The following is a 13726-nucleotide window of genomic DNA, read 5'->3' on the forward strand; positions in this document are numbered from 1 at the left end:
CTCTATATATTCAAATTCAATTAAATATATGCTTTACCAATATGGCATAGTGTTGCTTGTCTCTTTTTTCCTGGCAAATACAGTCATGTATCCACCATCTCAATCATGATACAGAACAGTTCTATCAACCCCCAGAATTTCCTCATCCTGACCTTTTGTAGTCGACTCTAGCTCCCACCCCCACCGTTGAAAATCACCAATCTTTTCTCTATCACTACAGTTGTTTCTTTTCCATAATGTCGTATCAATGAAATCACGCAGCCTTGGGGCTCCTGGAACGGTCATAAGCATTTGTGATTGATCCATGTTGTTATGCACGGCGAAGTTTCACTCCTTTCCATTGCTGAGTAGCACGTTATATGGATGTGCCACTAATTGTTTATTGATTCACTGGTTGAAGGACATTTTGGTTGTTTCCAGTTTGGGGCAATTAGGAATAAAGCTGCTATAAACACTTGCCCACAGATGTTTCTGTAAACCTGTTTTTTATTATTTTTTGAGACAGGGCCTCATTTTATCACCCAGTCTGGAGTATAGTGGCGTAATCACAGCTCACTGCAGCCTCAACTTACCAGGCTCAAGTGATCCTCCCACCTCAGCGTCCGAGATAGCTGGGACTATAGGCACATGCCAGCACACCTGGCTAATTTTTCTATTTGATTTTTAGAAAAGAGGATTTGCCATGTTGCCTAGGCTGGTCTTGAACTCCTGAGCTCAAGTGATGCACCTGCCTCGGCCTCCCAAAGTGATGGCACAGGCATAAGCCACTATGCCTGGACTATTTCTTCTTTTGTAATTAAAAACAATTTTTTGAGAGAGTGGGTCTCACTCTGTCACCCAGGCTGGAGTGCAGTGGTACGATCACGGCTTACTGCAGACTTGAACTGCTGGGCTCAAGCAATCTTCCCATCTCAACCTCTCGAGTAGGCTAAAACTACAGGCATGTGCTACAACACCTAGCTAATTTATTTTATTTTTTGTAGAGACAGGGTCTTGCTATATTGCTCAGCTGGTCTCCAACTCCTGACCTCAAGTGATCCTTCTGCCTCGACCTCCCAAAGTGCTGGGACTACAAACACGAGCTACCATGCCTAGGCTGTGAATGTGTTTTTACTTCTCTTGTGTGAATACCTATGAGTAAGACTGCTGGGGCATATGGTAACTCGGTGTTTAACTTTGTAAGAAACATACTTTTTTCCAAGGTGGCAGCACCAGCTTGCATCCACGAGCAGCGAGTGTGGGTTCCAGTGGCTCTGCTCCTCATCAACACTTCATAGCATGAGTCTGTTGTTCTGTTTTAGTTTTAACCTTTCTAAGAGGTGTGTGGCCATACCTCATTTTGGATTAATTTTCATTTATTTTAACATGAATAATATTGAGCATCTTTCAAAGTGCTTATTTGCCATCCAGTTCTTTGGAGAAGTGCCTACTCAAAGTTTTTGCACATTTTGAAAAATTGGATTGTTTTCTTTGGGTTTGTTTGTTTTGTTTTTTTGAAATGGAGTCTCACTCTGTCACCCAGACTAGAGTGCAGTGGCACAGTCTTGGCTCACTGCATGTTCCGCCTCCTGAGTTCAAGAGACTTTCCTGCCTCAGCCTCTGGAGTAGCTAGGATTACAGGCGCCTGCCACCATGCCTGGCTATTTTATGTATTTTTAGTAGAGATGGGGCTTTTCCATGTTGGCCAGACTGGTCTTGAACTCCTGACCTCAAGTGATCTGCCCACCTTGGCCTCCCAAAGTGCTGGGATTACAGGCATGAGCCACTGTGCCAGGCCTTTGTTTTGTTTGTTTTTGGAGACAGGGTCTTACTCTGTAGGTCAGGCTGGAGTGCAGTGGCACAATCCGGGGTCGCTGAAGCCTCAGTCTCCCAGGCTCGAGCGATCCTCCTGCCTCAGCCACCCAAGTAGCTGGGACTACAGGCACCACCACGCCCAGCTAATTTTTATATTTTTAGTAAAAATAGGGTTTTGCCATGTTGGGCAGACTGGTCCCAAACTCCTGACCTCAAGTGATCTGCCTGCCTTGGCCTGCCAAAGTGATGGGATTACAGGTGTGAGCCACTGCACCCGGCTGAGATTCAATTTTCTAATAATCCCCACCACCTCTTTTCATTTGAAAGAGTTGAAATGGGTTTCGGGTATCTGAACATCAAAACCCCAAATGAAAACAACCCCTTACCTTTAACATGTTTGTATTTGCTCATCTCTTGCTGTAAAGAATCCAATGGGAAGGGGCAGAGTTCCTCTACGCGGATGATGGCAAAGTCATGCCTCTTGGGCCCGAGAGATTCCCTTTGCTTCAGCAGGGAGTAGTAATGTTTGCCAGAGCAGAACACGAGGGTCTTAACCCTGTTGGACAGAAAAGGAACAGCAGGTGGGGGGAAATTTTTTTAAAGTAAGAATTATGTCAGAAGAGGCCAGGCGCAGTGGCTCACGCCTGTAATCCCAGCACTTTGGGAGGCTGAGGTGGGCAGATCACGAGGTCAGGAGATTGAGACCATCCTGGCTAACACGGTGAAACCCTTTCTCTACTAAGAATACAAAAAAATTAGCCAGGCGTGGTGGCGGACACCTGTAGTCCCAGCTACCTGGGAGGCTGAGGGAGGAGAATGGTGTGAACCCGGGAGGTGGAGCTTGCAGTGAGCTGAGATTGCGCCACTGCACTCCAGCCTGGGCAACAGAGCAAGACTCCATCTCAAAAAAAAAAAATGATGTCAGAAGGGGAGACACTGCAGATTTAAAGGCCTCATGAACAAGGTGGTGGGGGTCTCTGCAGCTGGGTTTAGTCATAGGCTATTCCTAGAGATCCTTCTTCAGCAACACGTGCCTCCAAAGTCCACTTTCCAACCCACACTTAACTCCTACTCCACTGACTTAAAGGAGTTATATTAGGATAGGGAGGCCAGGCATGGTGGCTCACACCTGTAAATCCCAGCACTTTGGGAGGCTGAGGTGGGTGGATAACCTGAGGTCAGGAGTTCGAGACCGGCCTGGCCAACATGGTGAAATCCCATCTCTACTAAAAATACAAAGATTAGCAGGGTGTGGTGGTGGGTGCCTGTAATCCCACCTACTTGGGAAGCTGAGGCAGGAGAATCACTTGAATCTGGGAGGCAGAGGTTGCAGAGAGCCGAGATCATGCCAGTACACTCCAGCCTGGGCGATACAGCCAGACTCAGTCTCATAAATAAATAAATAAAAATAGGAGAGGGGAGATCTGCGTCACCTGTCATCTCTTCATGTGAACTACTTTTCACATTAATTGAAATTCTGCCGCAGAGTATGAAAACAGAGACACAGATCTTACTTTTCTGGATCCACAGATGAATCACCAATGACTGGGTTAAATGTTGTACCTGGTGCCATTTCTTGAAGAGTTGACACGGCTGCCTACAAGGGAGAAGAGGCCACACATCCAGCAAGCAACAGAAAGAGGTGATGCTGCCACTTACAAGGGTTGCTACCAAACATGAGTGCCAAAGTTCCAGCCTAGCACTGCAAGGAAACACATGTCCTAATAGATACAACACCTTACCAAAAAATATCAGTTCTCTATACTTCAGAGTAAAACTTTTTCTGAGGTTACATAAGATAGCCTTTTGGAATCCTAACACTTGGAGAGGCCAAGGCAGGAGGAACACTTGAGGCCAGGAGTTCAAGACCAGCCTGGGCAACACAGTGAGACTCCCTTCACACCCCCTACTCCACCATCCCCACTGGTGCCCTGCCTCTATTTAAAAAACAACAACAACAACAAAAACAGGCCAGATGCAGTGGCTCATGATGGTAATCCCAGCACTTTGGGAAGCCAAGGTGGGCAGATCACCTGAGGTCAGGAGTTCGAGACCAGCCTGGCCAACATGGTGAAATCCCATCTCTACAAATATACAAAAATTAGCCAGGCATGACGATGGCTGTCTGTAATCCCAGCTACTCAGGAAGCTGAGGTGGGAGGATGGCTTGAGCTTGGAAGGCAGAAGTTGCAATAAGCCATGATCACGCCACTGCACTCCAGCCTGGATGACAGAGCCAGACCTTGTCTCAAAAAAAAAAAAAAAGAAAAAGACTAGGTGCAGTGGCTCATGCCTATAATCCCAGCACTTTGGGAAGGAGAGGCAGACAGATTTCCTGACATCAGGAATTCAAGACCAGCCTGGCCAACATGGTGAAACCCTGTCTCTACTAAAAGTATAAAAGTTAGCCAGGTGTGGTGGTATGTTCCTGTAATCCCAGCTACTTGGGAAGGTGAGACAGGAGAATTGCTTGAACCTGGGAGCCAGAGGTTGCAGTGAGCCAAGGTCACACCATTGAACTACAGCGTGGATAATGAGAAACTCCGTCTCAAGAAAAAATAAAAATAAAAAGATTGCCTTTTATGCTCATTTTGGCAGCATGTATACTAAAATTAGAACACTGCGGAGAAGATTAGCATGGCCCCTGCACAAGGATGACAATAAAAATTGAAAAATAAATTTAAAAGAAGATTACCTTTTACCTGGTGCCACGATATAATTTAAAGAATCAGGCTGGACACGGTGGCTCATACCTGTAATCCCAGCACTTTGGGAGGCCAAGACAGGCATATCACTTGAAGCCAGGAGTTTGAGACCAGCCTGGCCCACATGGTGAAACCTCGTCTCTATTAAAAATACAAAAATGAGCCAGGTGTGGTGGCACACACCTGTAATCCCAGCTACTTGGGAGGCTGAAGCAGGAGAATCGCTTGAACCCAGGAAACGGAGGTTGCAGTGAGCTGAGATCGTGCCATTGCACTTCAGCCTGGGTGACAGAGCAAAACTCTATCTCAAAAAAAAAAAAAAAAAGGCTGGGTGTGGTGGCACACACCTGTAGTCCCAGCTATGCCAGAGGCTGAGGCCTTGCTTGAACTCAGGAGGCAGAGGTTGCAGCGAGCCAAGATTATGCCACTACATGCCAGCCTGGGTGACAAAGTGAGACTCTGTCTCAAAAAAAAAAAAGAAAAAAAAGAGCCCACCCCAGAAAAACGGTGCTAAAGGCATTGCATTAACTCTTCCTAAATGTTCGGTGATGCTTCCAACCTGATGAGGTCACCTCAAAACATGTAAGATTGTTCACGAAACACTGGGTGAGAAAGAACCAATAGACCACTATAAGTGAACTAGAAATGAACAGCTGCTATTGGTGAGATGGCTGAAATCCATTTCCTGGCTATTGACTAGATACTGACTCCCAGGGCCGGGCTGGGGTGAGTCAAGTAACGTACCTAGTGCAAAAAGTTTAAGGAGGCACTGATTTTAGGGCTGTGAAAATATCACCCCTCAGAAAGAGTACCTCCCTACTTCCCTCTGAATGCTAAAAACTGCTTAAAACAATGAGGCCAGGCATAGTGGCTCACACCTATAATCCCAGCATTTTGGGAAGCCGAGTCAGCCTGATCACTTGAGGCAAGGAGTTCGAGAACAGCTTGGCCACCATGGTGAAACTCTACTAAAAATACAAAAATTAGCTGAGCATGGTGGTGCAAGCCTGTAATCCCAGCTACTCGGGAGGCTGAGGCAGGAGAATTGCTTGAGCCTGGGAGGCAGAGTTTGCAGTGAGCGGAGATCACACTCTGCACTCCAGCCTGGGCGACAGAGCAACACTCTGTCTCAAAAAACCAACCAACAAACCAACCAACATTGCAAGACTTGCAGTTTTTCTTTAGTATCCCTCAATTCCAAATATACACTCTCGAACCTTGGCGAACAGCACAAGATATTCTTGAACAGCCGAATTCTAAATGTCTTATTTCACCTCAGCAGTCATATCCAAATAAATGTAAAAATTTTAATACTCCCGGCCGGGCACGGTGGCTCATGCCTGTAATCCCAGCACTTTGGGAGGCCGAGGCAGGCGGATCACCTGAGGCCAGCAGTTCGAGACCACCTGGTCCAACACATTGAAACCCCATCTCTATTAAAAATACAAAAATTAGCTGGGCGTGGTGGCGAGTGCCTATAATCCCAGCTACTCAGGAGGCTGAGGCAGGAGAATCGCTTGAACCTGGGAGCTGGAGGTTGCAGTGAGCCGAAATAGTGCCACTGCAATCCAGCCTGGGTGGGCAACAGAGCGAGATTCCGTCTCAAAAAAAAATAATAATAAAATAAAATAAAATAAAATAAAACAACAACAACAAATTTAATACTAATTCTAATTAAAACTCTTATATGAACCTGAAAAAATTATAGCCGATAGGATAAATATATGCTTAGTAGTATTTATTATTTTGAACATTTCCATTTGAAAACTAGCATATTTTTGTGATTTGAAAAACATAATGTACACTTAACACATAAATAGGTAAACCTAAGTATGTGTTAAATGATGAAATGATGAATTTCACACCACTGCACTCCAGCCTGGGCAACAGTGCAAGCAAGACTCCATCTCAAAAAGAAAAAAAAAAAGAATGATAAATAATACCATTCATTTCCAACAAAATACTTTGAATTCCCAAATTGCTGCTATCAACAAAAATAGTGCTTAGACCATTTGGGCTTTAAAACTTTTTCTTTTCTTTTTCAGACAAGGTCTTGCTGTGTTGCCCAGGCTGGACTGTAGTGGCCTGGTCCTACCTCACTGCAGCCTTGAAATCCAGGGCTCAAGAGATGCTCCCATCTCAGCCTCCTGTGTAGCTGAGAGCACAGGTGTGAGCCACCAAACCAGCTAATTTTTTTTTTTTTTTTTTTTAGAGATGGGGTCTTACAATGTTGCCCAGGCTGCTCTCAAACTCCTGGGCTCAAGCGATCCTCTTGCTGAGGCCTCCCAAAGTCCTGGTATTATAGGCCTGAGCCACGGTGCCCCGCCTAATAGCCTAAAAGCTTGTGTAAATATTATTTCTGCTCAGGAGGACACTAGTGTAACATCTGCTATCCCTGTCCTTCATTATGATTGACAGAAAACCTACCTATCTTTCCAGGTAGTCTTAAAAGGCTGTTCAAAAAATGAAAGCAGGCCGGGTGTGGTAGCTCACGCCTGTAATCCCAGTACTTTGGGAGGCCAAGGCGGGCAGATCACCTGAGGTCAACAGTTAGAGACCTGTCTGGCCAACATGGCGAAACCCCGTCTCTACTAAAAATACAAAAATTAGCTGGGGGTGGTGGTGCACACCTGTAATCTCAGCCACTTGGGAGGGTGAGGCAGGAGAATTGCTTAAACCCAGGAGTCAGAGGTTGCAATGGGCTGAGACTGCACCATTGCACTCCAGCCTGAGCAACAGAGTGAGACTGTGTCTCAAAAAACAACAAAAAATATGAAGGTAGCAAAGTCAGTTGAAACTAAAAAGGTGTTTCTGTAATGTAAATATAATTAGATATGGAAAATAGAGAAAAATGGAGTGCAAAAAATGACAAAAGGAGGAAGGCTTATTCGCCAGCTTCTTCTACTTACTGGGAGCCTGAGTAACATCTTAGGCGAAGCAACAATGAGTGGTTTTCTGAAGTTCCGGACCATTTGTCTTCTAAGCAAGTGGAAATACTGTGCAGGAGTTGTTGGATGAACCACAAACATGTTCACAGTGTCTCCGTCCACCCCCTCTTCCACACTGTCACACATCTGGGAGAGAAGTGGCAAGAAAGGAGAAGAATATTCAGATCATCTATTTCAGTCGTAGTGACAATGGGCTAGCCAAAGGGAAACACAGGTGTTCTCAATTACAGCAGAAAAGCTATTGCCCAACATTACACAAAAATACCAGCAGGTGCATTAATGAACGGTGAGGTATTAACCAAAGGAGAGCTCTGATGGCTTTCTCCACTGGCCCAATTCTGTGTCATCTAACACAATTGTTTCCAAACACGGCTGGACAGCAACAATCATCTGGAAAGAACTTTTTTTTTTAAAAAAAAAAATACATATTCTGATTACTACAGGGTTAAGATAGGGGAAGGAAGCACTATCAGAATCTCACTTTCCTAATGTAATAAACAAAATGATTGTCGGTGTGTGTGTCTGTGTGTATGTGTGTGTGTTTTAAGACAAAAACAAAATTAAAAGCAGCTCATAGAAAGGTTGAAAAATTCAGGGCAAGGAAGTTAAATCTCAGAAGATCCTGGTGGGACAGAAAGCCGAGGCATAACTCCTAACCCTACCCCAAAGGCAGTGAAAGGAAAGAAAGAGAGTTGACAAAATCTGGACAATTCTTTTTGTTGTTGTTGTTACAGAGTCTCGCTCTCTCGCCCAGGCTGGAGTTCAGTGGCACAATCACAGCATACTGTAACCTCAAACTCTGGACTCAAGCAATCCTCCCACCAGAACCTCCCAAGTAGCTGGGACTACAGGTGCCTGCTACCACACCTGACTAATTTTAAAATTTTTGTAGAGATGGGGTCTCGTTATGATGCCCAGGCTGGTCTCAAACTTCTGGGTTCAAGTGATCCTCCCGCCTCAGCCACCCAAACTGCTGGGATTACAGGCATGAGCCACCGTGCCTGGCCTTAATCATGATCATCTTCTTTTTGCATACACACTTGATTCCCTTGACCCTTCACTCCAACCCATAAACCTAGTTAATCCCCACTTTCTGCCTGTTCCATGTCTGCAGAGAATGTAGCTGGAGACAACACAAAATCACACCAATGGTCTTTAGAATCCTGACCAAGAATCTCAGGTGTGGCCTTAATGACCTTAGACTCTTAAACTCTATTTCCCTAATTCACTCATTCTCCTTCTTTCCCAGGTGACTAATTCACACCTTTAAACTCAGGACCTCCTCGTCCATCACCACTCTCAGCTAATGACCTCAGAGCATGTCCTCAGACCATCTACACACACATTCTCACCTGCACCCATCTTCTCTGCCTTCCATTTACTGCCACCAACCATGCTCCTGTCTAAAGCTAATTTAAGCCACCATGTACTAGAGCCTACCCCATCTTAAGCATGCAAGGAAATCATTCAGTTATTCTGCCCTCACCCCTACATCACCATTCTCTTCTTCTCTACTAGATCATGCCTGTCACCAAACAGGCCTTATTTCCTACCTTTAACACAAAACAAAGGCCTGGCACGGTGGCCCACACCTGAAATCCTAGCACTTTGGGAAGCCAAGGAGGCAGTACCACATGAGGGCAGGGGTTCAAGAGCAGCCTGGCCAACATGGTGAAACCCTGTCTCTACTAAAAATACAAAACTTAGCCGGGCATCATGGCACACACCTATAATCCCAGGTACTCGGGAGGCTGAGGCAGGAGAATTGCTTGAACCTGGGAAGCAGAGGTTGCAGAGAGCCAAGACTGCACCATTTTACTCCAGCCTGGGTGACAGAGCAAGACGCCATCTCAAAAAGAAAACAAAACACAAAAAGAACTCTTGACACAAATTTCCCCACCAGCTATTGTCCCATTTTCTTATTCTATTTACAGCAATACTCCTCAAAAGATTTAAGTTGACTTTCCTCCCTTTTTTTTTTTTTTTTGAGACAGGGTCTGGCTCTCTTGCCCAGGCTGGAATACAGTGGCGAAACCTCAGCTCACTACAACCTCTGCCTCCCAGGGTCAAGTGATCCTCCCACCTCAGCCTCCCAAGTAGCTGGGATTGTGGGCATGCACCACACCGCCCAGCTAATTTTTTTAGTTTTATTTTTAGCAGAGATGGGGTCTCACCATGTTGCCCAGGCTAGTCTCAAACTCCTGAGCAAGTGCTCCTCCCACCCCGGCCTCCCAAAGTGCTGGGATGACAGGCATGCGCCACCGCGCTCGGCCCACTTTCCTCCCTGGAATATGTTCTGGAGATCTACTGCACAGGACGGTGACTGCAGTTAACGTACTATATACCTGAAAACTGCCAAGAGGATAGATTTTAAATGTTCTCTTCCCAAAAAAATGGTGAGTATGTGAGGTGATGGGTCTGTTAATTGCTTGATTCAATCATTTCACAATGTATACCTACATCAAAACATCACATTTTATACCATTAATATATACAATTTTACATTTGTCAATTAAAATTTTTAAATAAATACACTTCCTTTTCTCTAGAATCAGGAATCAGGGGTGTCCAATCTTTTGGCTTCCCTGAGCCACACTGGAAGAATCATCATCTTGGGCCACACATAAAATACACTAACAATGGCTAATAAGGTACAAAAAAAAGAAAATCACAAATAATGTTTTAAGAAAGTTTATGAATTTGTATTGGGCCACATTCAAAGCTGGTCTGAGCTGCATGTGGTCCATGGACACAGGTTGGACAGGTTGCTCTAGATGGTCCTTAGTATGTCATCAACCATCAAATGGACTCCTGATTTCTAAATCCAGTGGTTCATTCTTATGCCTCATCTATTTATTATTTCTATATTTTTAGTAGAGACAGGGTCTCACTGTGTTGCCCAGGCTGGTCTCAAACTCCTGGGTTCAAGCGATCCTCCCACCTCGGCCTCTCAAAGTGCTGGGATTACTTCACTCCTCATCTTAATTGACATTGACACTCCCTCTTCTTTGATATGTTTCCTTCGCTTGCTTTCTAAGATCTTCCTCCGACCTCACTGGTTGCTCCTTCTTCATCTCACTTACTCTTCTTCTCTGCATCCTCTGACGTTGGACTATCCCAGGGTCCAGAGCTCAGGCACCTTTTCTCTTCCACTGTGCTTACTGCTTTGATGACTTCATCCAGATTCATGACTGTCAATGTCATCTAGTGGCCGATGACTCCGAAACTGTATCCCGCACCTACCCATTTCCTCTATTTCTTCAAAAACTAGTAGTTTTGTATTTCACATGTCATTCTTTAGTTTATCTACCATTACTCTAATTTCTTTTTAAATAAAATTCTTGATGTCATCATTAATGTAACTATCCATCTATCTGTTGTTCTATCTACCTATCTATTAAGCTATCATCTATTTATACATTTTAGCGGCACACATGCCAAAATCATTAACGATATGCATGCTGAAGTACTTGGGGTGACATGTATTGATATCTCTATTTATTTATTATTTATGTACATATGTATGTATGTATGTATGTATGTATTTATTTATTTATTTAATTTTTTGAGACAGAGTCTTTGCTGTCCAGGCTGGAGTGCCATGGCGTGATCTTGGCTCACTGCAACCTCTGCCTCCTGGGTTCAAGCGATTCTCCTGCCTCAGGCTCCTGAGTAGCTTGGATTACAGGCATGAGCCACCACACCTGGCTAATTTTTGTATTTTTAGTAAAGATGGGGTTTCACCATGTTAGCCAGGCTGGTCTCAAACTCCTGACATCAAGTGATCCACCTGCCTTGGTCTCCCAAAGTGCTGGGATTACAGGTGTGAGCCACTGTGCCCGGCTGATATCTCCATTTATTTTGAAATGAATCAAAAAATAAGATGGATTGAATGATACCAGAATGACAGACAAATAGATATGTGACAAAACAAGTATAATAAAAAATAATGGTGAATTCTAGGGAGTGGGTATATGAGTATTCACAGTAAATTCTTTTTTTTTTTTTTGAGACGGAGTTTCGCTCTGCCGCCCAGGCTGGAGTGCAGTGGCCGGATCTCAGCTCACTGCAAGCTCCGCCTCCCGGGTTCACGCCATTCTCCTGCCTCAGCCTCCCGAGTAGTTGGGACTACAGGCACCTGCCACCGCGCCCGGCTAGTTTTTTGTATTTTTTAGTAGAGACGGGGTTTCACCGTGTTAGCCAGGATGGTCTCGATCTCCTGACCTCGTGATCCGCCCGTCTCGGCCTCCCAAAGTGCTGGGATTACAGGCTTGAGCCACCGCGCCCGGCTTATTCACGGTAAATTCTTTTCAACTTTTCTGATATCTGAAAGTCTTCATAATAAACCATAAGGAAGTAACATGCAAAAAGAGACATTTGTAATGATTCACACAAAATGAGGACAATGGCTATTTCTGGGAGGATATTTCAAATGTTTTAATAACCAGCCAGGGTCGGTGGCTCGTGCCTGTAATCCCAACACCTTGGGAGGCTGAGGCGGGCGTATCACTTGAGGCCAGGAGTTTCAGACCAGCCTGGCCAACATGCAAGAACACCAATCTCTACTAAAAACATAAAATTAGCCGGGCATGGTGGCATATGACTGTGGTTCCAGCTACTTGGAGGCTGAGGCAGGAGAAGCACTTTAACCCAAGGGGCAGAGGTTGCAATAGCCGAGATCATACCACTGCATACCAGCCTGGGCAACAGAGCGAGACCCCATCTCAAAAAAAAAAAAAAAAGGTGTCCAGGAGATTCTGATGATCAGTCTGGTATAAGAACTGCTGATCCTGGCACAAGAGAACTTTAATTGCCATAAAACCGTGATACTATTATACCTGATACATTATGTTTCCAAAGAAAATTGACATTGCATCAAATCTGTTTCACTCAAATACTGAGCTATCTTACAGTTAGGTGGGCGTTCAGCTACCCGCAGGAGGTAGAAAAAAGCTCTAGGAAGCAGGACAGTGATTGTTTGACTCCAGAAGACATTGCCTTACCTGCAGGAAACGCTCTATTCGACAGGATGAGTGGTCTGGCCCAGCCCCGTCGTAGCCGTGTGGAAGGAGGATGACGAGGCCGCTTTGGAGGAGCCACTTGGCTTCTCCTGGAAAAGCACCATGTGGTGAGTAAGAGCTCTGCGAAGCGGGGACAAAGCGGCCTCACGTGACTCAGCTGGGGAAATCAATGTTAGTTTTCTGCCTGACCCCCCAAAACTGCTTTTATTACATGCACTTTCTAGAACTATTATGCTATACTTAGGGAAATGTCCATTTCGTTGAATGAAAACTTATCATGGGCTGGGCACGGTGGCTCACACCTGTAATCCCAGCACTTTGGGGGGCTGAGGCGGATGCATCACTTGAGGTCAGGAGTTTGAGACCAGCCTGGCCAACATGGTGAAACCCCGTCTCTACTAAAAATACAAAAATTAGCCAGGTGTAGTGGTGCACGTCTGTAGTCCCAGCTACTCTTGAGGCTGAGGTGGGAGATTCACTTGACCCCGGGAGGTAGAGGTTGCAGTGAGCTGAGTTCGTGCCACTGCACACCAGCCTAGGGGACAGAGTGAGACTCCGTCTCAAAAAAGAAAATCATAACCTATCACGGCACAGGCCCTGGGCTTTTACGAGTGGAAGACAAACTCAAAGGGGAACGTTCCCAGCTTCCTGGACAGCACATGCCACTCCGATATCACTGCAGGCACCACTCTTACAAGAATGCGCAGCTCCCAGCTTTCTCACAGCCCGGCTGACAACACAGGCCACTGTCTTGAAACAGGGGGTGGTGGACACGACAGAACAGTCTCTGGACAAGTCAGAAGTCCAGGCTCCTCAGGCACTTCTGTTCCTCCCAGTGAAAATGTTACAGAAAAGCATGACTATCGGAAAGACTGAAGGCGGGTATTCAAAACCCAAGAATGGGCATCCCTGGAAAATGGGATTCAGGGTCTGGGGAGAGACTCAGATGTTTACTTCAATTCCTTCTAATTTTTACAGTGAGCAGGTACTGCTTTGGAAGTTTTCAGACACTGGAGCGGGTTTTCATGGCCCTACTGACTCCTGGGCACAGGCGCTGGGTGGCACCAGTGCTCCTGCTGACAGAGAGCTAGGGTGTTTGTCCTAGTAACACATGAACCTGACAGTGGCTACACTCCCGTCATAACAGAGTGACCCCAACTCCCTGGAGGTGCCGCTACACACAGGAGTCTCACAGGCAGCAGCGGCCCCTTTTCATTCATTTGTCCCCATGAGGCTGGGGCCATGCAGGGACCCCCAC

At 45.5% G+C, this 13726-nt stretch overlaps 1 protein-coding gene and 1 non-coding gene across 5 annotated transcripts in view; one reads left to right on the forward strand and one right to left on the reverse strand.

Moving 5' to 3' along the window:
* Positions 1-13726, reverse strand: part of LOC105490650 (dehydrogenase E1 and transketolase domain containing 1) — a 54521-nt gene that overhangs the window by 4992 nt on the left and 35803 nt on the right. For 2 of the 4 annotated variants that reach the window (XM_071070487.1, XM_071070486.1), the window contains 4 exons: positions 12451-12557; positions 7409-7573; positions 3309-3391; positions 2181-2350 (listed from right to left, as the gene is read on the reverse strand). In XM_071070487.1, the coding sequence (XP_070926588.1) occupies positions 2181-2350; positions 3309-3391; positions 7409-7573; positions 12451-12557 (525 nt within the window). Of the gene's footprint in view, positions 1-2180; positions 2351-3308; positions 3392-7408; positions 7574-12450; positions 12558-13726 lie in introns of those variants that run through there. The other 2 variants (XM_071070488.1, XM_071070489.1) reach the window with 2 other exon arrangements.
* Positions 4377-4478, forward strand: LOC112428180 (U6 spliceosomal RNA). Its single transcript, XR_003020095.1, has one exon. It is a non-coding gene; the product is annotated as a U6 spliceosomal RNA (small nuclear RNA).

Source organism: Macaca nemestrina, chromosome 9 (genome assembly GCF_043159975.1).
Source record: "Macaca nemestrina isolate mMacNem1 chromosome 9, mMacNem.hap1, whole genome shotgun sequence".
Taxonomy (NCBI): Eukaryota; Metazoa; Chordata; class Mammalia; order Primates; family Cercopithecidae; genus Macaca; species Macaca nemestrina.